Here is a 26,740-nt window from a genome sequence, read left to right on the forward strand (position 1 = left end):
CCCGGGCCAATTCTTTCCTAGCTGTCAAAAGCACCTGCTCTCACTCCTCAGCTCAGGACCGGTCTAGCTCTCCTCCAGCTGTCTGATCTGTCCCTGGTCAGAGCACATTCCTCCTCCAGGAAGCCACATCTGCAGAGAGGCTCCAGCACGAGGAGACTTCTGGTCAACCTCGGCCCTTGGCAGGACGCAGAGGGAGTAAGAGTGGCCGCCCATCCCACAAGCGTGGCCGCCCCCTCATCAACTTCCTCCGTGCTCTGGGGGCCAAACGAGAAGAGGTTTGGGACGAGGTCAGGAAGGCAGAGAGGGCATGCGGGGGAGACTTTCAAGACGATTTTACAAAATTATTCTGGGATGTCAGCCAAAGGCCGGGTTAACCTCAGTTGCGTCACTGGTAAACGAATCACCCTCCTGCTGAAATGGGAAAGCAAGATGTGGGCTCGGTTACATTTTGGGAAACCGGTGAGTTTTGTGAGCTGCATAAATTCTCGCAGTTGGGAGACAAAATGAAATGCTAATTCTAAGTACCTTTCCCTCTGTTGGTATATTTTCACCTGTAGTTCGAAGTGTTTGTCTTGCTAGTGTTAAAACTAGGCCCAAGCATGGTTTATCCATAACAGAACACGTATGCAATTATTATATGTCACTTATTAGCTCAATCCAGACCATACATATTTACTGCATGCTGACTCATGCTCGGGTCTGTACTAGCCTCTGGGGATGTAACAGAAAGCAGAGGGGACACGGTACCTGTCCTCAGGGAGTTTCCAGTCTACTGTGATTCTTTCAGACAGTTCCTCCCTTCCCTTCTCTTTGCCTTCTCTCCTGTTGTACCTTAAGTAGCTCTTGGGAGAAGTATTGTTCTAGTTCTTTTCAGGAGCTAACATGCTTCAGTGCTGCCTGAATGGCAAGCACTCTGGTAAGGCTTTTTACACACATTACCCAGTTTACTCTGCTCAACAACCTTGTGAAGTAGGGTGCTATTATTTCCTCCACTTACAGATGAGGAAATGAAGACCCCCAAGAGATGAAGAGAACTGTCTAAGGCCACAGAACTGGTTAGTGGAGAAGTGGACCATGGGACCGGGCAGTCTGGCTCCAGAGCCAGACTCTACCCACTATACAATCCGGGTACACAAGCCTCTCAGGGAGTTCTCCTTCCTACATCTTACGCTCTCGGATCACACATACACGCAGCATAGCCCTTATGATGTCATTCTCCTCCTTGATAACTTCATCGGCTCTTGACTAATTACCGAATTATACACAAAGGTCTCACACCCGCATAAAAAGGACTGTTCAGTCTTTAACATACCTTGACAGTTTTCAGATACTCAGGGGATTTAACTATTCACTCCCCTCTCCCCCCCAAAGAAACAGCCAGCTTCCCCCTGCTCCATTTTTTGCCCCCTTCTTTTGTCCTCCTCTTTCCCTGAATTACCCTGCTAGCCTCCAGAATATGCCAACTTTACCCTTGGACTTTTAGAACGAAGGTCCCAGTGGATGCTAGATCTTCCTGCTTAGAATCACCAGATGCTTTGTAGTTGCCCAGTTATGCATGTAGCTCCTGCCAGGTCCTCAGGTATTTGTTGAGTCCCAGGGGAAACACTGTGTTAGAATGCGGAGGTGGGCTTTGACATCAGACTGGCCCGAGATTGGTTCCGGCTCTTGGAATTTTTAGCTCTGGTATCTTAGCTGAGTTATAGCGTGTCTCTCCCTGCTCCAAACACTTTTGTGGCTTCCTATTGCTATTTGGGGGAAGGCAGACTTCTGGAAATCAACATAATTAAAAAAAAATTCAAATTCCTTTAAAATCCGAACTACAAAACCCGATTCTCCTCTCCAACTTTATTTCAAAAGTCATCCAGTCTTCTTGACCATTAAGTGACCCTTCTGTGGCCTGCTTTCGGTTTCTCAAATCCTCTTTCAAGCTACTGCCTTCCTCAGGCCAGGACCGGGCCCTCCTTCTACCTAAACTCTCTTGCTGGATCATCTGACTCGTTTGTTCCAATCCCTCAAGCCCCAGCTTTAAATCTGTCCATTTTTCACAAAAGACTTCCTTGATGATCTGATCCAGAGATGTCCCTCTCTCCTCCACCCCAGATAGTCCCTCTCACTGAAGCCAGTTCCTTTTCTTACGTGTGGTATGATTTCATGTTTGTGGTTTATTATGTAAGGTCTATTTCTCCCGCTAGACTTGTAAGCCCCCATAAGGACAGGAGACATATCTGTTCGGTTCATCATGCTGTCTTCCGGGCTCTGCACTACAGCACAAGTAGTCTACTCAAGGCAGACAAAGAGTTACATTCCTCAGCACCTCCATTTTCTCATTTATGCAACAGGGATAGCAAGAACCCAGGCTCTTTGCTTTCAAGAAGCTGAGCACAGAGTCTGCACAAAGTAGGTACGCGATAATCGTTAGTTACCCCCATTTCCACTTCCAGACCACAGTTCCCTCAGGGGAACTGCCTTCTCTCTGCCCCCTCCACACAACCCAGCACCGAGCACCCATCGGTGTTTGCCTTAATTGAATTAAGCGTGCCATCCGAAATCACAACTTGCCATTTTTTGCCAAATTCGCTCGATTCGACTCACACACAGAGATTTGCTTCTCCATGATCATAGCGTAGAACGTTCACTCAAACTTTGCTGTCACGCTCCAATTAAGTGCATACACATGGAGGAGGGTACAATAATATGCTAGCCTCACCAGGTTCTCTTGCTTTCATACGTTGTGAAGAATTTTCCTTGGGACATTTTCTTCCTAATTAAAATTTTAAAGTCATATACATATATATTGTCATACATTTACGTGACTTGTTTTATATATATACATATATAGATACATGGTTTGTTTTATAGACGTATTGTGACGCAGACAAGCAAACAATGAACGTATTCGGATTAAACAATAAATGATGCTTAGATCTAAATTCAAAATTTCACTGTTGAACAAAGAGAGTTTGAGAATGTTTGCAAAATAGGTCCAGTGCAGGATTCCCGAACAAGCACACAATTGTTTTACTCTTTCTGTCTGGATCATTAGCAAGCTGTCTGGGAAACAGAGGGGGTGCTAAACGAAAAATGTGTTATAGGTGGGGCAACTATTTAATTTAATGACCACACCAAGACATTTTTAAGAGGGAAAGGAGGCAGCATTAATTATGTTGGGGTAACAGACATAAACCTGGGTTATTCCAGGGCTGATATCTTGTGCTTCTGGATTTGTCAAGAACTCAGTTCTAAACCTACACCACCAACAAAAACAAAGGTTTTGGGTTTTCCTATCAATCCGCCTGTGTCTAGCATTTTCAACTGTTCTTGTCTTCATTTATTTTTAATAATACAATATTAGGGTATCCTTCAGCATAATATAATAGCAGCATAATATCTGATTCACCCAAGGTGAGGTTCACAGAAAAAAAATAAATCCTAAGGACCAAAACACCACCGCGACACAGTGGAAGGGAGGATGCAAAGCCCACGTCTGCGGAGTCAGAGCACTGACTCGGGCTCAGCCAGCTCCCTGGTCTACCCCGTTGGCAAGACGGTGCTCTGGGACTCCCGGCATCATTGTCTTTATCGTCTGCTGAACAAATCCTCGCTTCTGTCTGAATTTGTATGTTCAGAACATGTCGGCTCGTTACATTTATTGCATTTTAAATGATATTTAAAATTGAGGTAAATAATTTAAAGAGAAAACATCAAGGGCTTGAAATGAATATCTTTAAATATAATGCAATCAGGTAGCTATTTCTGCAATGTTTGGTGACATTACTGGGGTGATACTGAGTAACTGCTGACAATTAGTCAGAAGATGGAACAGACGTCTTGTAAGAAAATTACTCCCGGGTGACAAAATATTGAAAATTCAATTATACTCTGTTTATTATAGGCTTATATTAGCAACTATATTCCCAATAAAGACCTTGATAATAAACAAATTAATGGGAACACAGGGGAGTACTTTTAGAAATATTTTTTTCTCCTTCTAGTATTCCACAATATTGATTTCTAAAGTGCTCCAAATGACACAGTAAAGCTTGCCAGAGGAAATTCTTAACATAAATTATATAAGAACATATGACATATTAGAGTACTCGAGCTTATGAAAATAACTTTAATATATAATGACAATGTACGATAAATTTAATCTTTAAAATTTCAAGTTCTGCAAGTATATAAATCATTTAGAGAAGAAAACCTAGGGAATGCAGATAAGAAAAAACCCACAATAAGGGATTCACAAGTGGTCTGAATTCTAATTAAAACAGTACGCCATGGAAGTCCATGCATTCATTCCCCTTTTTACAAGTGTGGTTTTAAAAACGCCCACAACAGAAAACTCTTTATAAAGTATTTTTACAGGTCAGAGTATATAAATATCCATTTTCCTACCTGTATAGAGTTAAGTTTGTCCACTGATTCCTCTCAACATTTTCTGACATTATGTCCGGTTGAAACGGACACGCATTCATTCAGTTGTTGCAAAAATTTAAGTGCGCACCTGTTTTGGAGGTAGTCCTATTGCTACACAATCCAAGAGATTTAGACGCGTAGTTCCTCTTCTCTAGACACATATGACCCAGTGTAGGACAGTAAGATACACAGATAATCTCAAAATAATGTAGTGAATGCTAAATGTCGTGGAAAACCTTGCACGAACAGACCCAGTGGGATTTTAGAGGCAGGGCAGCTCAGTTAGCCTTTGGGTCATAAGGACAACGAAAAGGAAGAGAGCTACTTAAACGCAGCCTTGAAAAGGGGCAGGAATTTCGATCAGTAAAGAGTAGCTGGGAGGGTCTGCAGGTTGTCAGCATGGCCTGATCAAGGCAAAAAGGCAAGAAAGCACATGGCATCATGACAGAAAAGTCCATTGTAATGTTTTCACGAGGAATCTCAAGGAAAGAGGAAGATAAGATTATTTGCTGTTCACATAACACAAAAGATAAGCTTACAGAATTTAAGTCTTTCCAAGAAGGTTGATTCAATTGTCACTACTATTTTCTTTGGTGAACAGACATTTTCTAGAGTCAGGAATCAAGAGAATGGAAGGGGAAAAAAATTAAAGATTTCTGGTTGTGCAAAAGAACAGAAGAAAAGCAGAAATTTGAATGCAGCAATATATATGCTCCCTGTACACCGAGGACTAAGAATAGCTTGGAAATAAATAGTTTGAATTTGATGAAAGGGTATTGAAGGGGAAAGACTTCAAGTAGAGAAGACAAAGTAATAAGCTTGAAATTTTGGAAGTGGTTTTGAAATGGTAAGTGAGAATAAAAAAATAGAAATCTGAGCTCCACTTAGGCAAATCGTTTTCATTGCCATTATGAAAAATATATAATGCACGGCATGTGAGTTCATAAAGTTAAAAAAAAATTTTTATAGTGGTTTATGTTTGCAAAATTCGTTTAAAATTTTCCATCGTGAGGGGCGCCTGGGTGGCTCAGTCGGTTGAGCGGCCGACTTCGGCTCAGGTCACGATCTTGCGGGCCGTGAGCTTGAGCCCCGCGTCGGGCTCTGTGCTGACAGCTCAGAGCCTGGAGCCTGTTTCGGATTCTGTGTCTCCCTCTCTCTCTGCCCCTCCCCTGTTCATGCTCTGTCTCTCTCTGTCTCAAAAATAAATAAACGTTAAAAAAAAATAAAATAAAATTTTCCATCGTGAAAGACAGGGTATGTTTTTGCGACTTTAGACGGCCACATGATGTTAAGTAGGGAAAGAATAGAAAGGGTACCAAAGAAGCATCAGGAAGCCAGCAAGGAAAAAGCAGAATTCAAAATCAAATATAATTCAGGGGCTCCTGGGTGGCTCAGTCAGTTAAGGATCTGACTCTTGATTTCGGCTCAGGTCATGATCTCACTGTTGGTGCTGTGGAGCCCGTGTTGGGCTCTGCACCCACAGTGTGAAGCCTGGTTGGGATTCTCTCTCTTTGTCCCTCCCCTGCTTTTTCTCCCTCTCTCAAAAATAAATAAATACACATTAAAAAATATATATGTGTATGTGTATATATATGTATATATACATACTGAATTCAGATTCAGTCTGTGAAAGAAAAAAAGATTTGGAAACACCATTAGTGAAAATAAAAACAAAACAAAACATTTTGCTAAAAGGCTAACCTTAAGGAGAAAAGAGGGACATCTGAACAATGTATTGCCTGAAATGAGAGGAAATTAACACAGAAGTCTTAAAAGAGACAAACATGACTCAGGAGGTCTGATATGCATAAATACTCCAGCTCTTGGTCGAGTCATTTCGAAAATACTATACAATCCACTCTGGTGGGTCCTGTTTTTTCAGCTTTGTACCCCTGTGAAGAGACAGAAAGAACGCTTTCGCTGCACTCGCTGAATGAATAATGAAAAGCAAAGTACTAAAACCGCAGACAACGATGTTTTCACAAAGGGGAGGAATAGGAGGTAAACTTCAGACACATTGTAGAGCTGGAAAGAGTGAACCCAAGAGAGGAGCGCATGAGACATCCTCTCAATGGGGAAGTCAGGATGCCAGAAGCTCCCCACCATGATTCCAGGGAGCTGGCCAGAAACAATGCCCTTCAAGTGTGACTCCAGAGGCTTCAAGGAAAAAGCTGACACACTTGTCCAGGAAAAGGGGGTCAAAGAGCTGGAGTGGGTTTGCCTGTTGGGCGCTCTCCCTAACTGAAGGGGCTTTTCTGTCTTAACTTTGAAGACGCCAAGAAAAATAAAACCTCCCCTCCAGGAAGTGCTAAAGCTACTGAAAGTGAGGGCTATTATCTTCCTTTACAGGGAGTGGTGGTTCCAAGAGGTGATGGGTCTCGAACATTGCCAGCACCCTCAACGTGGAAAGCGACGGGCTGATTTAATAATCAATGAGGCAAGTAATGATGAGGTTTGGTCCACCTTAGTGCTACTTTCAAATGCCTTATTGTTTCCTTCAGCGTGGAACGGAACATCACTATTATTATGTACAATTTGAAGGCCTTGTATTTTTAGTTACTCTAACACTATGAGCTATGTTAAAATGCATCACAAATGCTTACAGTCTTTTGCATGTCTCTTGCATGTTTTACTACTAAAAAACAAAACCCTATCTGTTTTATTGATCAAATATCTGTTTGTAAGCAAAATACTCTTGGAAGAACATATTTTCCAGGAACTAGGGAAGAAACAGAAGTAATTAAAATACATTTAAAGCATAATAAAACAATTTGAAGGTATTAACGATGAAAACTGCTCTGTCGAGTATTCCCTAAAATTTTGTAAAGATGTCAGTGTCACACTTAATATAGAAAATATGCAAAGTATAGTTAAAAGACTCCTGGTTTATGTTTTTCATAACATAATGAATCTGTTGACAGTATGTATATTGCTGTTATTTATAATCCCGTGCTGACAAGAAAATGTCACCAATTACTGGCTACAATGACAGAACACAATTTATTCCTAATGATTTATACCCGTTAGGAAAAAACAAGTAGGCTACTAAAAGACAGCTACCATTCTATTCCCCAGTAGCAGTTTTCAAAAACATAACAAGTTATTTCTGTTAATGAGCGTTTGCATAATTTACCTAGATAACACCTTAAACTACAAACCAAAGTAAGGTATTCTCAGGTTTGCTATTTGAAACACAAAGAACTACAATATCGTGTTTATGGAGCCAGCTTTCATCAATGCACATACTCTATGCGCTTTTCAACCTAGATCTCTTGAAAGCTGCATTGACTTTTTGAGTGTGGGAAACAAGATTTGAAAAGGTACGAAGTCAGCCCTTCAAACAGATATTTACTGCTCATCCTGGCTTATTAGGAACTGCGGGTTGAAAGAAACGTGTATTTGAAACCCCAGTTACAAAGAAATTTAGAGATGACACAAGAGAGGAAAAAGCAGGAGAGGGTCTTAGTGATAATTAAGAGCAGGGAGGCTAAGTGGTACATTACAATACAATGTCACTAGATTAGTAAGAATTAGCCAATGTGAGGAGAAAGTTATAAGAAAGTTCCGATCCAGTAATCCATAGTAGGAAATTAGTTCTAGGAAATAAGTGTTTTATGCAAAATTCTAAAGACATCCAAAACTGAAATTACAGACAAATTGATGGAGGGATTACAAAGATATTTATATGGAAGGGGAAAGAATGGATCTTCTCAATGAGGACGGGAACATCCTGGTGACACTTAGAGTTGAATAAAAGTGCCTTCAAAGGGGATTTAACCACTGAAAACACATTTTGAGGACAGACACCATGCTTTTTGGCATTCTGTTGGTACATAGCATAGGCATTAAAAATGACTTCCAGCCAGAAATACGATGGATGTCTCTGCCGTCAAAAAAGCAAGAGAAAGCGTGTGTGTGTGCACAGGTGTGGTCCTCAGAAACTAAGGGGACATGATGAATTAGGAATATTCAGCGAATAATGAAAATGATTAGGGCTAGGTAGTAGGATCAGTTTATCAAAAAATGAATCTTGGGCCTTATTAGTTTTGAGAAAAGAAGACAACAGCCTTGTTTCTGTAGTATAAGAAAGATTATGACGCGAAACTGAGCACCAACATTTTTCTATATCCATCCAAGAACTTAGGGTAAAAATCAGGAAACAAAATTTCCAGGTAAACACAGAAAAAGGGGTAAAGTCAGGAAAACTGTGATACCTACCTCAGGCACGTCTCTCTCTAAGCTGCCTGACAGAGAACAGAACTAATGTCTCCTAAGGCCTCTGTCAGACTTATGATTATGAAATTCAATTATCCGGCAGGTCCTTTTGCAACACAACGCAGAAGTGATTTGCACAGATCATTTCCTCTAGAAACAGGCAGGTAATCACAGGAACGTTAGTCCAGTGAAATAACACCCTGAGCCACATTGTGTTTTGAGAGTCTGTAGTATCTCAAGAAAGACACAGATAATAATACATGGGGAAATTTGGGGGTAGGAATGATCATATATGGAAACCGAGTATGACCATAGTCAAAACAAACCAAATCTTCCCCCTTTAAAAAGTACATGAAAGAGAAAGAGAAATGGTGCCTGTTTTTTGTTGGTTAAAACAGACCAATTATCATTGTATGAAAGATTTATTGAAATATTTAGGTCATCTCAGTTATTTTTGTATTCACCGATAAACATTAAGTGCCTACTTGCTAGGTATGGCAAGATATTTAAAAAGATTTTTTCCTTGAATATCACTACTAAGCATATTTTCTACACTTATAAAATACCACAGAATTCTTAATGTTTATTTAGAAAGGACTCAGCAACTGAATCAAATTTATTTTAGGAATCTGAGATGACACGAGTAATATAGATGGAATGTTAGTCAAAACAAAACAAAAGATAACAGAACTTCGTAGGCAACAATGCATATTGTATTAGTTCAAGGGCCATAGTTTCATTCTTTGGAGACAGAATACTTCTAAGAGACATTCGAACAAGCAAAGGAAGCTTGGATTATGTTTGATTGATGCAAATAATAAATCTAATTTTTCCTGCTACTTTAGGTGGTTTATTAGGCTTTTATGCTTCATATCATCACTTTGCTAGACCTATCCTAACCCAACATGATGACTTCTGTCCCTTGTGGGAAATCCTCAAGAGAAAACTTAGCAATATTAGCTTTGTAGTGTTAACCAAAGACAAAACAATGCATATTTTAAAAACTGTTTAATAAGAAGACACCGTTTGCAGAAACTCAGACCCAAAGACATTGGGTGAATGGTCCAAGGTCAAGCAATGACTTAATTACAGAGCCAGAATAAGAAATCAGATCTCTGTACTTCTAATCAAGTGTCATTATCACTGCACCTATGAAACTCTCTTCTAAATATAGTAGAATTACATCTTAAACTAAGAAGTGTGAAATAAATCTAACTACACAGAAGCTTATGGTGACAAGGACGACATTTACACTGGCAAGGATTTGTCCTTCTCTTTGAAAAGTACGTGATCTGAGGGACCTACACTCTACAATTGTCTGGTACCGATAGATTCCACTCAAGAGTAGGCAGTGTGCTACCATGGGTTTGGGAATCAAACAGCAGCTTGAATCTTGGCTTTGTCGTTTAGTATCTGTGAGACCTTAGCATGACATTTGGATTCTCTAAGCCTTAAGTTTCTTTCCATTGGTAAAATAGGGATAATAATGCTAAACTAAGAGGGTAATAGATCGAATATAATAGGTACTCAATAAAAATCAAAAATGTATCCCTGCCTCTGCCCATAACTCTATCAAACTCCTACTCTGCCATTAGATTCTCATATAATGGTTTTTCCAAAGACCAATAACAATAATACTCATAGACAAAATCCTAAGCAATTTTCATTGGAAGTGTCACTTCGTTTCTGCACAGTAATGACACTCTCTATGGGAAGTCAAAGGATTTGGTAGAGAATACAAACTGTTCCAGAAACGAATGACATCTTAATAGCGGAACCAGAATTGGTTGGGGTAAGAGGATTGTTGTGGCTGAAGATTTCTAATTCAAATAGAATAAGAATTGTATTTCAAGGAGAGGATCAATCTAAACTCTCACTCTTTCGATTGTTTCTTCAGGAAAAGGAGTCTTACCTGACAGCTATCAACTATCCATGAGTGATACATTCAGTACAAACTACCTGAAATACGGGAAAAGCAACCCAAACTCATGGGTATATATCATCAATATTCTTATCCCTTAAAGCTCAAACATTCACCTCCATGTAGATTTCTTTTCAGTAGTTTTTATCCTTCTAGCAATCAATCTCGCAAAAGATAGGTAAAAGGTATGACGACACTTTAAAGAAATGCTGTAGCCCAAGTTCCCCTTTGGACCATCTGCATCAATCTCTTAATATTTGGAGAAAAAAAAACAGTAAGTACACTCAGTGTGCGAATGGTGAAACCGGGAAGTTAACATCCAGACCCTTAAAAGATGCAAATGGGAACAGTGACAACTAATGCAATATAAATCCTTTGCCTTTATGTCATTGAGGGGCCCACTGGCCAAGGGTCAGGGCAACTGCTGTGACTTCGCCAAGCTATCTCCAGAACTCAGCCATCCTGCTTTAAAATCTTTATCAGAACTGAGACCCACAGGTGGAAGCGGAATACGGTTTATTGCGAATAACCTTGCAGCCTCCTTCTTTGCATCACCCCGACACAGGTCCTGGTGTTCTCCCGTGGTTCCCATGGAAAATGTATCAGTTGCAAAACCTTCATGATGGCTGAGGTGAAGATAAACACCAAATCAAGGGTACGGGCAATCTGTTTCACGTGGTGATTGCTTTGAGATTTGCAGGAAGCGACTAAAACATACGGGGATATTCTCAGACTTTGCTCTTGAGGTGCTGAGCCCCTCCTCTGGAAGCAAATCAGTGCACATTAGTAGCCGTGTTCTTGTGGGATAACGAATGATCACTGAATGTCCTGGCTGATGCATGGCTCAGGAAATATGGAGAAATCACTTTCTCTTTAAGTCTGAACTAGATCTACTATTATCCACTGTCCATCTAATTTTCTAATAAAACCACTGCATAGTCCCTTAAATCCACATTTATTTTTAGTCTTCAAGAACATCTTTTACATACCGTTTACTGTCTCCCAAACCGCAGCGTGAACTCTTTCGCACTATGATTTTACGTAATCGTGCAGATGAAAGTCTATTTTATTGATCTTTCTCTGGCCCTCCCCCCTTTTCTATGACGGCAACGTTCTTCCAGGTTCTGAACTCACATGCTGGGAGTCCTGTTTGGCTCGTTATCTTCCTTTCTCACCTTGCAAACCCCATCAACAGCACTACGACTTGTTCCTTCCTCCCTGTTCACAATAGCCCATTGCTGGTTCATATGGGACCCTGGCTCATCAGTTCCAAGTCTGCCTTGAAATCATCTGTCCATCATGTCTCAAGTCCGCTTTAGGACATGGGCAGGACAGACACTATCCACAGCGACAAGCTTAGACCTTCAGCCTGACATTTACAGTTCTTCATAAATCAATTCCATTTCCCTGTCAACTTTACTCTCCATTGCTTCCCAGGAGGATTCTTCTAGATGGGGTGGCCTCCCCATGATTCCCCTTATTGATTCCAAGCATTTCCTCAAGCTGTCCCAACTGTAAGTAAGCGTGGCCCACGCTTCTGATACACTTAAACGTACTTTACCACCTTCCAAGTCCTGCTTAAATCCTAAAATTTCTGCAAAATCCTTTTCTGAATCTTGATTGCTTCTCTCTTCTCAATGTGCAGTTGAGCAATAATGTATTTCATCTTGCCGCTTTGCCTTCTAATTGTTTCTTCGTTGTAAAGCCCTGTATCTCCAAGTCTATTAGCTTGAAAGCAAAAGATATAATTTATTCCCCCAAAATATCTCTCAAAATATTTGATATAAGGATGTTCACAGAATACAATAAATCCTAACTTTTCGCAGGATGAATGCTTTATTTTTTACTGAAAAAGAGATCTCAGGAACTGCTTGTGACATTATATATGACTTCCATAAGCCTATTGCATTCTGTTTTTCTATTACTACATTTTTTGCAATACCTATAGGTTACATATTGCACTGCTACCTGGGCTAATTGTGTATTCCCCAAAATGGTGCTTTTTAGTTAGCATTCTAGATGTCTCAAAAAATGACCAAACCTGTATTTAGTATCTAAAAACTACTCTTTATATAAGGAATTTCATAAATCTTTTCCTATTTCATTGCAAAGGTTTAACGGTACAATTTTTCACCGACGTCTCATTGCCAAAATTTAAGTATATTAGTATGTACTTATTAGACATCATGAAGCATCCCCTAATTAAATTAAATGACATTTACAAAAATGAATCGTGTGAAGACAATCAGTTGAAATCCCTACGCCACAGACTATACTGAACAACATTTAGATTGACTGAAGGTAAATAAAAAGAAATATTTTAAAAAGGAAGAAACCAGAAGCGGTAATTTGCTCTAGGGGTAAAGCCAACATATCTAAGCGCACACACACGCACACACACGCGCAAACACAAGTAAATAATGTAAATGACTTGACTATATTTTAAAAGCTTTCTTTAAAAAAATCTTTATAGAAACAATATCTTAAACTCTAGCTAAACAAAACACTTGCAAAAGATTAGGATCTAAATATCTCAAAAGAGACAAAGAATTATTAACATTCTTATTATAAGAAAGCACTTGAAATTCTCTAAGTAAAAAAAAAATGTATATATATATATATATATATATATATATATATATATATATATATATATATATATTATAGCTACCTCTCTCTACTGCATCTTTCCCATCAGGCTAAGGATTGATGAAAAAAGATTTACCTCTTACTGCTACCATTGCCTTTTAAAATTTATTTGAGAAGGAGGCAGAAACTCGGTAGAAATGAATCTGCTTTGCCGAGCTGGAGAAGATGCAGATTTTCTTGGCACTTAGAATCTCTAACAAATAGTGTGCAGCTATTTAAGCAATGCAGGGTCCTGCTAGACCGGAGGACCTTACACTTGATCCATAGAATTGGCATCTCTACTCATTACGCTTATGAAGCCTACACCTATCTCTCCGAGCAGAAGGCCCCCATTTAAGGAGACGTTTATACATATCAGGTCTTCCTACAACCAAACCCTCTCATTAAGGCTGCATGTACACCCGGGGCGGGGCGGGGCGGGGTTAGGGGGGAAGTGTCAGTGTCCTGGTGTCCTTGAATTCCACTCTCACTTTCCTTACGTCCTAGAATATCCGTTTCTTCATATACCCCGATAGAACAATGGACAAAGGGCATGAACTGGCAATTCACAAAAGAAGAAATACAAACATAACTAAACCGGTATACAGATACATGAGAATATATTCAAACTATCAATCAAATGAATATAAAGTCCAACAACAGTAAGATGCTATATTTTATCAAGTTGCCATCATGTTAAAGCATGGCAACATCTGTTGTCAATGGCTTGTGGAAAAAGACACTTTTTTGTACCGCTGGTGGGAGTATAAATTGATACAAGTTTTTTTTGCAGGGCACTTTGACAGGGTCTATCAAAAGCTTTAAATTGTATGTACCCTTTGGCTCTGAGATCCCACTTCCAAGAATTTATCCTAAGGTAGTAACAGAATTCGGGGCAAGGATTTAGCCACTAGGATAGTTACTACAACACAATTTATAACAGGGAAATTTCAAACAACCTACATGTCCAAAAGTAGTGGGTCTGTTAAACAAATTACAGTAAAGCTTAGCATGGAAAAATATTATGTTGTAGAAGAACGTCTGATAACATGGAGTGACTTCAGTAAAAACAGAAATTGTAGTTTTAGTTTTTGAAAAGTATACACACAGAAAAGAATAAAAGCGTAAATACCAAAATAAAAACTCGTTCATACTACCCATTTGCTTCTCTGCACTGTCCAATGACCATGTGATGCAAAGTAACTAAAATAGATCCATTAAGGGCATGAATTTAAACACTCATGATATTTTATACTTAAATTTGTTTGATCTAAAGTTTCATTTTTATCATGTCTGTCATGACCTATCATTTTACTTGGTTATTGAGATAGTACAATGCAAACAATGACTGAATGTTTAAAAAATTCTAATGATTATCTGAAGTCTTAAGCTTTTTAAAGAGGTTCATTTGAACAACGAATAAGCACCTATGAGAATATTTTGTACCCTACAATCTATACAATGGTGCACCAGCCACAGTAAATGAGACGCAGTCCATTATAAGGGAATGTTTTTGTTGTTTTTTTTTTTGTTTTTTTTTTTTTTTAATTTTTTTTTTCAACGTTTTTTATTTATTTTTTTGGGACAGAGAGAGACAGAGCATGAACGGGGGAGGGGCAGAGAGAGAGAGGGAGACACAGAATCGGAAACAGGCTCCAGGCTCCGAGCCATCAGCCCAGAGCCCGACGCGGGGCTCGAACTCACGGACCGCGAGATCGTGACCTGGCTGAAGTCGGACGCTTAACCGGCTGCGCCACCCAGGCGCCCCGTAAGGGAATGTTTTATACTTGTGTTCTGCAGCAACTGACATTTCGTTCAAGCACTTTCAAATCCCCCAGGAATCTCCAGCTGCTGTATGTCAAAATTTTAAGATCGCTCTTTGTGAACTTTAACACCCCTATAAAAACCAGTTGGAAGATCAAGCCTACTTCCTATGGATTACTTTGATATTAACTAATTAAGACAAATCAATTATTCAGTTTAGTCTGAATAATCATCTCACAGGCTCACCATCTTCCAAACTGCAACATACAGGTAATAACTTCCACTCTGGCGCTTTATAGCGTATTTCTCTTTTTTCTTTTTTTTTCTTGGACATATCTCTTGTGATATGGCTTTCTGGCCCCCTTCTGGATGTGATTTTTAAAAATAAATGTTTGATAATGCCTTGAGAGTATTAATTAATGATCAAATCTCGTTATACAATTTTAAGTTTATAAACACTCACGTTTCTTAAGCAAAGGAAAGGATAAGGAAAAGAAAGAAGTTACCTATGTATCTGGAGGAGTACGGAGAACAGTCCTGTTAGGTCAGGCTCCAAAGTCAATAACTACCTGTTTTCCACTGGATTCTGGGTGTGTGTGTGTGTGTGTGTGTGTGTGTGTGTGTGTCTGTACTTACGGTTTTATAGAACTACCTGAAATAAAGCATCAATTTTGAATAAGAATGTACTTTCCCCCAAACCTTCTGATGACACAGAGTCTCAATTCCGTCAGCTATCATCAACTTATACTACACCGACTTGCCATTTGCATGATTCTAATCAATACAGATCGAAGTTTACCTTTTTTAAGTGTACCTTTTCTATAACAAACCCAAAACTTATCATGCACACACAGTTTTAAGATGAAGAGTACCTTAAACGATAAAACGCTTTGAGAGATTCGCAGTGACATAAATTTGTATTTCCAAGATCCCTTTACTCTACATCCTTCAGAGGCCAAATTATCAATGTTCCCTAATCTCTCTGTTCCCCTTCTCGTTGCTGGATGGCTCCTTCCTTTTCCTTATAAAGAGGCTGAAATGTCCTCCGACATAAAAATACCTCTGCCTCTGTGTATCTCAGGGGTTGCCAGCCTACCTCCCTTCTGTCTTTGGAAAGAATGATCAACACTTGTTGGTGCCATATTTTTAGGTTTCTGTTCTTATGCCCTCCCACTGCAATTTGACCACCATGCCCCCTACACAGAAATGAATAACCTCGTGTGCAGTCCAAAGGGTATCTCTGCACTTGACTCACTAGACTTTTGGAAGTTTAGACCCTCTCTCGCTTCCCATCCCCACTCTCTCTTGTCTCCTGTGAACAGATTGTTGATTTTCTCTTTATGTCTGTGGAGGGTCCTCCTTTGTCTCTTTCATGGGTACTCCCTTTAAGCCTTTATGTTACATATTGGTGAACTCAGGGCTTAACCTTCCGTTCTCCTCTTGACTCAAGGTTTGCTTTTGGGGACACTTTTAATTCTGCCACATGGCTTGCACTGCAATGATATAGATTATAAGGTAAATGTTTTTAAACAAAATCTACTTGAATTTTCTTACTCTATGTATAACTGCTTAATAGATTATTGAACTTTGGTGTCCCCAGACACCTTAAATACAACCCGTTCATGTCTGACTTACTAACTCTACGACAAACAATATACTTTAACCTCCAACTTGAATTATACCATTGCTGGGATCGTACTGTTCTTCCACATTACAGGGTCTTTTTAAACGTCCCTAATCCCAGCACGATGAATAAACCTTCAACTCTTGATGCTTTCTATTTCAATCAGTCTTCCTCTCCTGCCTAGTTCTTGGTTTAAACTTGTGTATCTTCTCACTCTGATAATTATACTACTACCTGGTTGGCCCATTTGCTTTCAAGTTCGACCTACAAACCCACTGCGTCTTTGCTCAGCAAACACTGTACCTCCAGGCTCAGGCACTGGGCAAGATGAGTACAGAGATGAAATGGTGGACAGAGCCGAGCCCCTACAGATCTTACTCCCTGTGGGGAAGACAGTCGACTTTCGGGACTGCTTTCAGAGTGCTCCATAGACTGTAAATAGGACTGTAATATTACTCTGCACGAAAATCCCTCAGAGCCTTTCCCTCACCTTCAGGAAAAAGGACAGATGTCTTAACATGGCCGCGTGGCCGTTTGCAAATATGGTTTGGGGCAGCTTGCACCGCCGCAAATCATCACTCACCTCCCCACATCCTGTGTTCCCTGTACCAAACAGCCCATGGCTCTCAGAAGAGTCCCTACAGATTTTATCCCTTCTCCTTTGCTGCTCTATGTCTTGAATTTCTATACATCTTCGCGCCTGCATTCCAAAGCCACCTCCTTCTTCCTCCCTCTTCTCTCCCACCCTCAATCTCTGTTGGCAACAATCTTCTCTGTGCTGACACTGACTTTGCATATCGTGTGCTAATACCATTTACCACATTAAAATCCAAGCCCGTTGGCCCACTCAGCCTATGAGTCTCTCGAAGTTGGGGATGACTTCTTACTCCTTTTTGTTTTTTCAGCACCTGGTACAATACCCAGCATTTACTGTTCATTGAGGGAAGATGTAGTTGGCATAGTAAGTAAGAAATCAGTTCAAAAAGTCACATCTAAACTGTGTTCACTTTTCAGTTTCTGTGTGACAATATTTAATGTTTATTTATTTAAGAGAGATAGAAATAGAGAGAGAGAGAGAGAGCAGGGAAGGGGCAGAGAGAGAGAGAGAGGGAGACAGAATCCAAAGCAGGCTCCGTGCCATCAACATAGAGCCTGATGTGGGGCTCAAACCCACGAACCATGAGATCAGGCTCAGGACCTGAGCCGAAACCGACTGAGCCACCCAAGTGCGCTGTCTGTGCGACAATATGTAAAGTCAAGGTACTACTCATAAGACATTTTTAATTGCCCTTTTCTCAAATTTATACGCATTTGTAGGAATTTCAATATGCATTTTAAAGTGATTTTGCATTTTTTAGGAGCCCCTGGGTGGCTCGATGGGTTAAATGCCTGACTCTTGGTTTTGGCTCAGGTCATGATCTCACAGTTCATGGGTTCAGGCCCTGGGGCGGGCTCTGTGCTGACAGTGGGAAGCCTGCTTGGGATTCTCTCTCTCCCCCTCTCTCTCTGCCCCTCTCATGTCTCTCTCTCAAAATAAATAAATAAACTTAAAAAAAAAAAAGATTTTGCCTTTAGTTTCTGTACAGTCTATTCATTATGGAAAATTATCTCAAATCCACTGACAAATATAAAAAAACTTCAATGTAGTAAAACCATTGTTCACACTACTCAGTAAATAATGTATAAGGTCTTCACGTTTATACTTGCATGTGTGTATAATGTTGATAAACAGAATTATTATGACTTGGGAAGAATATTCTTTAAGTAGCACCAAGAAAACCCCCAGTTAGTTGCTTTTCAAACACTTGAATACCCACAGAATGGCAAATCCACTAAGGTTCTATGGCTCTAACACTCAATTTTTCTATTTCAGTGATAATTACATCAATAAACCTGATTCAGCATTTGCTGCCGTTCAATTCATTAATTAAAACAATCTTCCTGCTACCACTGTGATTTTTCAAGGATATCAAAAACACATTCAAAAATCAAAATAGCACACATCATCAGTTTTGATATGTGCCTAGTACGCTTTACTTTGATTTCGACTCTACAATGAAAAGAACATTTAGACTATAAACAGAGAGAGCATCTAGTCCACATGCTCTGAACAATACTTAAAGCACAAATTGAAGTCTGCAGAAATGGCAATAGTCATGTGAAAAGTAGCAAACAGCCAAGAGGTTCTGAAAATCCTCTTAGAATGGAAAACACACATATATATAAATACTTAGGTCACAACAACAAAGTTGGTATACTTTAGAGCCTCCTTAATTAGTGTGTCAGAACGCTAAATTTAAAAAAAAAATTCACATCATAGCTTTATTTGCTCGGGTGACCTGTACCACATCCACGAAATAAACGTATCTCATTCTTCAAAGTGAAATAGGGAAGCTTTTGTGAAGAGAATGGCAAGTCGCTATTAAACCATAAATGTATACATATCAAGGCAATATAATTACTTTTATATATTCGAAACTATTTGACTGGACTCTGCAAAGCAGCACTCTAATTCTGAGCTTGATTTAGCAAGAATACAGCATCTGACTTTTGCTGTTTCTGACATCCCAGGGCACCTAAAACATAAAATATAATTTACAACGGTAGAACACGCCAAAAGTGACCATTACATGCCAGAAGAGAGCCCATAATGGAATTTATATGCAAATTATAGTTTAGTATGTGTAGTAAAATCTCATAAAATTAGAATAACGCTGAAGTATTTATTTCCTGTGGCAACAGAATTCCATCCTAATTCGTAAAATCAATTTCCAAAGTAGGCTGAAAGGTTCGTGGGTAAAGTTGAGGCAATGGAATTCTGGGGCGCCTGGGTGGCTCAGGTCATGATCTCATGGTGTGTGAGTTCAAGTCCTGAGTTGGGCCCTGCCCTGACAGCAGGGAGCCTGCTTCGGATCCTCTGCCTCCCTCTCTCTGCCCCTCCCCTGCTCGTGCTCTCGTTCTCTCTAAGATAAATAAATGTTTCAAAAATGAAAACAGTATTCCCAAGGACAACTGGTTCCTTAAAGTATTTTAGCTGCACAAAGTATCTATTTCACCTAAAAATATTGCACTTTACTGCTCTACCCTCTTTGTCAGCCAAATTAGCCCTTAAAACTTCAGGATCATGCACAATGAGTGTGGCAGTAGTGAGGTCCTACAACAGGTATATTGCTAAGACCCCAGGTGAGAAATAAAGTCTTTCAGGAATGATTTATTTTATTGTGTGAACTGACGAGCATCAGGTAATTGCCTTTTAATTGACTGGCTGTCTAAGTAACATGCCTTTGAGGGAAACACTACTTTTGAAATTTCCTTTGGCCAGGAGGGGAAGGAGCAGGCTAAAAGTCTTTGAAGTCTACAGCCATCAGACTAATTATCGGCACCATTCAACGTACATTCATTTAATTACAGTAAATTAAAAAGGATGTGGGGTTTGGGAGGAAAATAAAAGAGTCAATAAATGGCGACAGAAACACCAGACTATGCAAATTATCAGTGCCTTTTCTGGAGACCACTAGCCCTCCCTCCCCTCGACACACATACAAAACTAATGCAGACAGAGAGAGAGTAAAAAGAGGCGGGGGTGGGTAGGAGGGGGGATTCGCTGTGGGCCAAAACGGTGGAGGTAACTTGATGATGCTTATCTAACTCAATCCCCATCACCTCTTAGGAAGGAGACATAATTGTCCACTTTTTACGGAGGATAAGAACGCGCACTTTTGGGCACTCACTCGACGCCAGTGTTCTAGGCACACGATGAGCTCTGTAGATCTGAACTCGTTTAATCCTTACAACAGCCCTATACGGACTATATGCTATGTGCCATTTTCTCTATTTTACCCCTGTGGAAACTGCAGCACAGGAAGGTCAACTAACTTGTTCAAGGTCACACAGCACAGAGGTGGTGGGACCCATGCAAACCCAGGTGATCTGCCCCCTGACGACATGTCCTCAACCATCCCTCAGTGGAGGCCCTCGAGGTCCAGAATGACAATGAGGCGGAAGAGGAGTGCCAGCTCCTCCTGGTCTAACTTCAAAGGTCATGGCTTTCCAAGGGGCATAAGAGACTACAGAGAGAGGGAGATGAACCAAGACGAGGACCTCAGCAGGACAGCACCGCACCTCTGGGACTGCAGTACCCCCGAAGACGAGGAGGCAGAGAGGGGAAAGTTGGGAACTCCAGCTCCGGGTGATTCGGGAGCCAAGAGTCGCAGCTGCTGAAAGAAGAGACTGAAACCTTGACCAGTGTGATTCTAAACCCAGGCACCTTTCATGATGCCGCACCGCCGGATGACAAAGGATGTTCTATGTTTTGGCTTCTTCTGGGACAAGATGCACAAACAAACATTTTTAAAGCTTAAAGGTTGATGTCTTGGGGGAAAAAAAAAAAGTCCTTTGTTCCTGACATTTAAATAGACAGTTGTAACTGAGATCAGATTACCTGCAAAGCTGGAGAGCGGAAATTCAGCCGGGGGTCTTTTAACAATACAGCAGAGACAGGAAAGATGCTTAAAACAACCCAGAGCATACTGGTAATTCTACCTTTGCTGAGGGCGACTCATCACGTTTATTTTGTCACCTCTCAACAGCTTACCAGAACGGCGGCTTAGTAGGTGACCACAAACCACTGCCCCACCAGTATCTGGCTGGAGAATGAGGAGAACGACCACAGCAAGCACTATGTGTCTAGAACGGTCTTCTCCCATATCCTTAACTCAGAACAAGATCAACATTTGGAATTGCATACGTTAACTCAATATACCGGAAAAAAAAAATTCTTTCCCCTAAATGCTTTTTTAACTTCAAATCCCTGTGGTTGGTGAAGAGTTAGTTTTGCAAAAGAATAAATTTTATCACTTGTTTTGAATCTCTGCTAACATGGAGACGTGTGACATGGTCCGAATGTTCCTTTCCTCTTGTGGGATGCTCAGACCATCAAAATTTCATTAGCCTCACAGCCGTTCTAGCGCCTTCTTAACTTGAACTGTTGGCCTCTTTATCAATAAATAAATGAAACCTAATCCCTTTTAGTGACTACACTCTTCTTTGAAGTTTCAACTAGAACATCGGGCACTTGGCTTGCATAATTTTACAAATGTTGAATAACAGTTTTCTGGGGAAAACAGCCTATTCACAGTTATTTCAAATGATGAAAACAGTCAACGAAAACTCCAGTGCTAAACCGGATGAAAACAAGGCAATGTCTGGTTCCTAAATTCGTTTCATTTTGGTGAGTTATTTCTCACATGTCCTTCTTGTTTCGACCTAGAGTGATACTTCCAATGATGCATCTGAAGCTAGTGCAGTGAATGATATTAGACACTTAAAATAATGAAAAGCAAAGAAAGATATCACTGGAAAAATCAATAGCCTCTCAAACTTAGAGCTGCGAAGAATAACCGAGGACAGAATTCAATTATTTTTATTTTATATTAGAAATATTTGACCAGAAATAGTGACAGCAAACTACGTAACAGTTTTGAGGATACGGCTTAGAAGGATGTTAGAAGGCCATATGTAGGATTTTGGATTCTAGTTTTCCCTACAACTCGGCTTAAGAAAGATATCCATAGTTTTGATATCAGAAAAAAAAAAAATTCCTTCATACTCTTGTTTCATTCCACAATTCAAAAGATCTGCTACATATCCCAGAAAAGTATGCTTTCCCACCTCTTAATGCAATTCATTCCTTTTAGTGGAATCTTGCTCCTTCGGACTGATCAGTGACAATTCAGAACAAATAATCTGAAATTAATCTGAAATGCTCCTATGGCCGTACATATTAAATCTACGCGACAACCAGTGTCCCTTCAGAGGCCATATCTGTTTTATTTGCTCTTTTGTTTTCTTCCCTAGGCTGACCTCATTGGGACTTCTTGGACCATCAAAATGTGTTTTGTTGTTGTTGTGTTTTTTTGTTTTTTTTTTTTTTAAACAACCACAGCCAAACCTTGGGGAAAAGAGTAAACACGAGTTTAAGTCATCCCTTGCCCAGCGCAACAAACATTGTTTTTGACACTCTATACTCTTAACTTGGCTGACCTGTTTACTCTCAACAAATGCTACCAAATGTTCTGAATTTCGATGCAGGGCCCTTGACACCCTCTTCCTGTCTCTCTTCATTCTGCTTCATAACAAGCACCTGGAGCCAGGAAAGAGCACACCTTCTCTCACCTTGACGTAACTCCATGAACAAGGTCTACCAGGGAGCAGGGGAGGCGAGGACCTCCTCTACGTAATGACAGTCCATGCAGATGGTGAGGGTCCGTGGTAGGGAGAAACCCAGTCTTCCTTCTCTCCTCCCTGCCATTTGGATATTTCATACCCTTAACTAAAAGCCGAAAATTTGGTAAGTTTTAGATTTTCCGAAAAGAAAAAAAAAACAAAAAACAAAAAACGGCATGTGTTGGGGCATTCACCGTGAAATCGCTTCAGCAGGTGTAGATTTTTAAAAATCGTACACTTCATTTCTGTTTTACGAATACAGATGCTCTAACAGGATACATTTGTCATTAGAAAGGATAAAGATGCCGCAAAGATTGTGGGTGGAAAGAACAACCTGACCCGATACGAGACAATATTTAATGGATACGGGTATGGATATAATGCAGATAATCAGAAACGAATGCGTTATCCTGCTGCGTTCTATTCTTTTCTATAACTACCATAAGTTTTAATCATGTAGTTTAGGGAAATCAAATGCCGAGTGCTACTTTGGAATATAACCATCGTACCTGAAGATTCGGACAGACAGGAAACAAAGTTTGTACCAACGCTTACGCATTTAAGGTCAGGAACTTCTGAATCCCCGGTGAAAGCAGATACAAATACAGGTTTTACGGAGGTGAGTGGATTAGCTCAGAGAAACGCTGGCAGCCTGATTCGAAGACTCATTTTGTCAGAAAGAACCGTCCTTGTTTCCTGTTTGGGGCTGGAATAAAGCCAGCCACCATCAAAAACTGACACTTCCAAAATGAATACAGTGAGTGCGAATCATTAATCGATCTTGACTTTGGTTTGACGCGCTGAAGTATTCTACATAAGATCCTGTGTTAGTCGGTTTAAGTGAGACTTTTTTTTGTGTGACTCGAAGGGAAGCCGGTAAGAGTGAAAGCATTAGGCACCACTCCGTCCTGTGGCAGCTAAAACGGAAAGCTGAACAGACCTGCTTTCCTATGGCAAAGCAAAACTGACAAAGTTGGTCAATAAGTAATACAAATGAAACGCCGTTGGTGAAACAACCATCTTTCTTTTCAAATGTCATGCAATTCCTCCATTTTAATTTTCTCCTTGCTTCCTGGTGCATCATACACACATAGCATCAATAACTATATTAAAGTAGCAAGGGCACCGTGAATACTAAATGCCGACAGAGAAATGTCCTTTTGTTGTCTGGGACGTTGGCACTGACGCCCCAATTCTTCTTAAAAGCAATACTGACGAAAAATTAAGTTTCCTTTTAAAGCTATTATTGTATATAAATGAACTGTTGTGATTATCCCGCATTGGCACTAAGAAAAAAATCCCAATAATTTATAAAGACACCTTTCTTACAGTATGCAACACTGCTATTTGGATATCCTACAATGCAATTTCTGTGTGTGGACTTAACTGCATGATAATCCAGTCCGCAAAGCACATCAAAAACCACACTCTCCCTCTTTACCAAAATTTCAATGGTTCTCATCAACCAGTAAGTTTAAAGCATGATCAAATTTGTTCTTCAATCACTTGAGCCCTGTTAATAAACTATTCTGTGTGCTCACTCATCCATTCTAAGATTCTGCAACTTTGAGATATCTTCAAGAGGAATCTACAAAGACATCTTTGATTACAAGCTGGCTCTGGGGTAAACTTTATCACCACCGGCTTTGCTACCCCACAGAGAATAACAGGTGACATGGTCCAAGATAAGTCAAAGCTAATCTTTTTTTTTTTTTCTGTACATAATTAAAATGTTTTTCAAAACTATAGCTAACACATCATAGACTGCTTGCATAATTTAACCATCTGATGTCGAATATTGATTTTTTTTCCAGGAAAAAAATGCATTATTCAAGGACACTTCTTGAGTTCTACTGCGTTAGAACCAAAAGAAAGGAAGAAGGAAGAAAGAGAAGGAAGAAATGTGAGGAGAGAAGAAAGGAAGAGAAGCATGCCCCCACATTTGACTAAAACAGACAGCAGCTCTGAAGGCCAACATTATAGAGCAAAAAATGGTACTTACCATTCTCACTGTCTGACTTGTTTTCGTGCTCCGTATCTGTCAGGGTGAGGGCTGAGTTGGACCGGCTTGACAGGCAGGAGCTGCGGCCTGATTTGACCCCCCTGCCCCAAAGTCTCATGGCATGCTCTGGGGACATCACTGCTTCATTTTCAGTATCAGCATCTGACCCTGCACTGATAGAGTAACCTCTGTGGGGGAGCCCCATTTCCGCACAAAACACAAGTCCTCTTCGAGTTGCTGGTTCACAAACTCCTAACTGCCTTAGGGTAAAATTCTGTCCTAATTAGGGGGAAAAAAAGATAACAACTAGTGAGTACATGTTTCATTTTCTTCTTCTTCTTCTTCTTTTTTTTTTTTTTAAAGAAATCTCCCTAAAATAAACACTCAAGCATTCAGGTTTTTCAGTTATCAGCACGAGGTGTTTACATTAGCAAAGCATGGCATATGGTCAAGTGGGTGCAATTATGGCGGGCGGGTGGGGTTCCTCCCCCGACTTCCCACACACCCCCACTTAGAGCTCCTTTGTCAACCACTTAAGCCCGAAAGCACCTCCAGAGGGCGGGGGGGGGGGGGGGGTAAGCCAAGGAGAACACGCCATGCCAACTCAGCCCAGAGAAAGGACTGGTTATCAGTGATCGAATTTTGTTTCGCAACTTGGGAAGCAAGAGAAACTGTCCGAGTTATCTCTTATGTCTTGGCTCTAGTCCAAAATGATGGGATTTTTCCCACCCAGATGTCACTCCTTTGCAAGAGAAAAGAGACTAAGTTACTTGTTAAGTAGAAATAGGAGCTTGGTCAATCTTTATTACATATTCCCACCTTAAGTTAGCCACCGATGTAAACACAAATCTTGTGTGTGTGTGTGTGTGTGTGTGTGTGTGTGTGTATACATAGACTATATTTTGGAGTGTCATGCCTTGAAAATTTGCAGACATATGACTTTCTAGACATCTTTAGTAATCACCTGGAAACATCGGTATTGATCAGAGTAAACCAATTTTTGCAAATAAAGTGCACTCTAAAAATAAAGTGGGAGAAAAATGTATTTAAAAATTAATGATAAAATCAAGTTCCCTGAAAAATAAACGGCTGTGAACCCTGCGGGCCTTTACTAATAAATTGAGCATAATAAAACCCACAACACGGCAATAACTTAAAGTAAAAGTGTTTAAATTAGGTGACACTTTAAAATGACTACTCTTATTAATGACTTTGCCAATCGTGTATGTATTCTTGAACTTTCACGTATGTTTTATGGGCCTCTGGATGAGTAGAGGGAGAAATATGTTTGCTTGTAGGATGCAGGTATATGACTCTTCCATTTCTTGGCTCGTGCTGGTGTGATGGAGTCTGAGATTTAGATTTAGGTACCGACCAGAATCAAAATCCATGTAAAGAATAACAGCACACAACGACTGATTTAAATGCCACTACACAAAACCAACCTTTCAAGAATGTGAAGCATTTAGATCACTCATAGTTTTCATTTTCCTACTGCTGTCTCTTCAATCTACGAACATTTTAAAGTTAATTGGCTGGTGTGAGAGCTAACACAACACTGTATGTTTTAAAAGCGGATGTCATAGGTGATTTGTGATAAAATAACAACATGTTGAATCTTCTAGGAAGTGAGTCAAACATAATGCACAGTATAGTACATATTTGGTTATAAAGGTATCAGTAGCCTCCAGGCCTCAGCACATTTTAACTAGTGTGGTTAATTGCTTTATTGCTGTGGTCATATCAGAAGTCGGAATCAGCTTTATCTTGGTCAGACTTCGAAATGGATTCTGACAATGACACTCATAAATAATGAAAATCTGTTGCTACAATTAGCTGCAAATCAAACTGCTTATCAGAGAGATTTCAATAAGTACCTGAACCAAAAAATATGTCGGAAAACAAAAAAGAGAAGAAGAAAAGGGAAAAAGAGCCCATTGGACCA

General features: G+C 40.0%; 1 protein-coding gene across 14 annotated transcripts in view; it reads right to left on the reverse strand.

Annotated features, from left to right (window-relative positions):
- The window catches only part of TENM3 (teneurin transmembrane protein 3), a 613,263-nt gene that overhangs the window by 402,540 nt on the left and 183,983 nt on the right, over positions 1 to 26,740 (reverse strand). For 10 of the 14 annotated variants that reach the window (XM_078445263.2, XM_078445262.2, XM_078445261.2 and 7 more), the window contains exon 3: positions 24,796 to 25,074. The exons of the other annotated variants lie outside the window; for them this stretch is intronic. In XM_078445263.2, coding sequence (XP_078301389.1) covers positions 24,796 to 25,074 — 279 coding nt within the window. The remainder of the gene's footprint in view (positions 1 to 24,795; positions 25,075 to 26,740) is intronic. 14 annotated transcript variants of the gene reach the window in all.

The sequence above is a fragment of the Panthera onca genome, chromosome B1, assembly GCF_046562875.1.
Source record: "Panthera onca isolate mPanOnc1 chromosome B1, mPanOnc1 haplotype 2, whole genome shotgun sequence".
NCBI lineage: Eukaryota > Metazoa > Chordata > Mammalia > Carnivora > Felidae > Panthera > Panthera onca.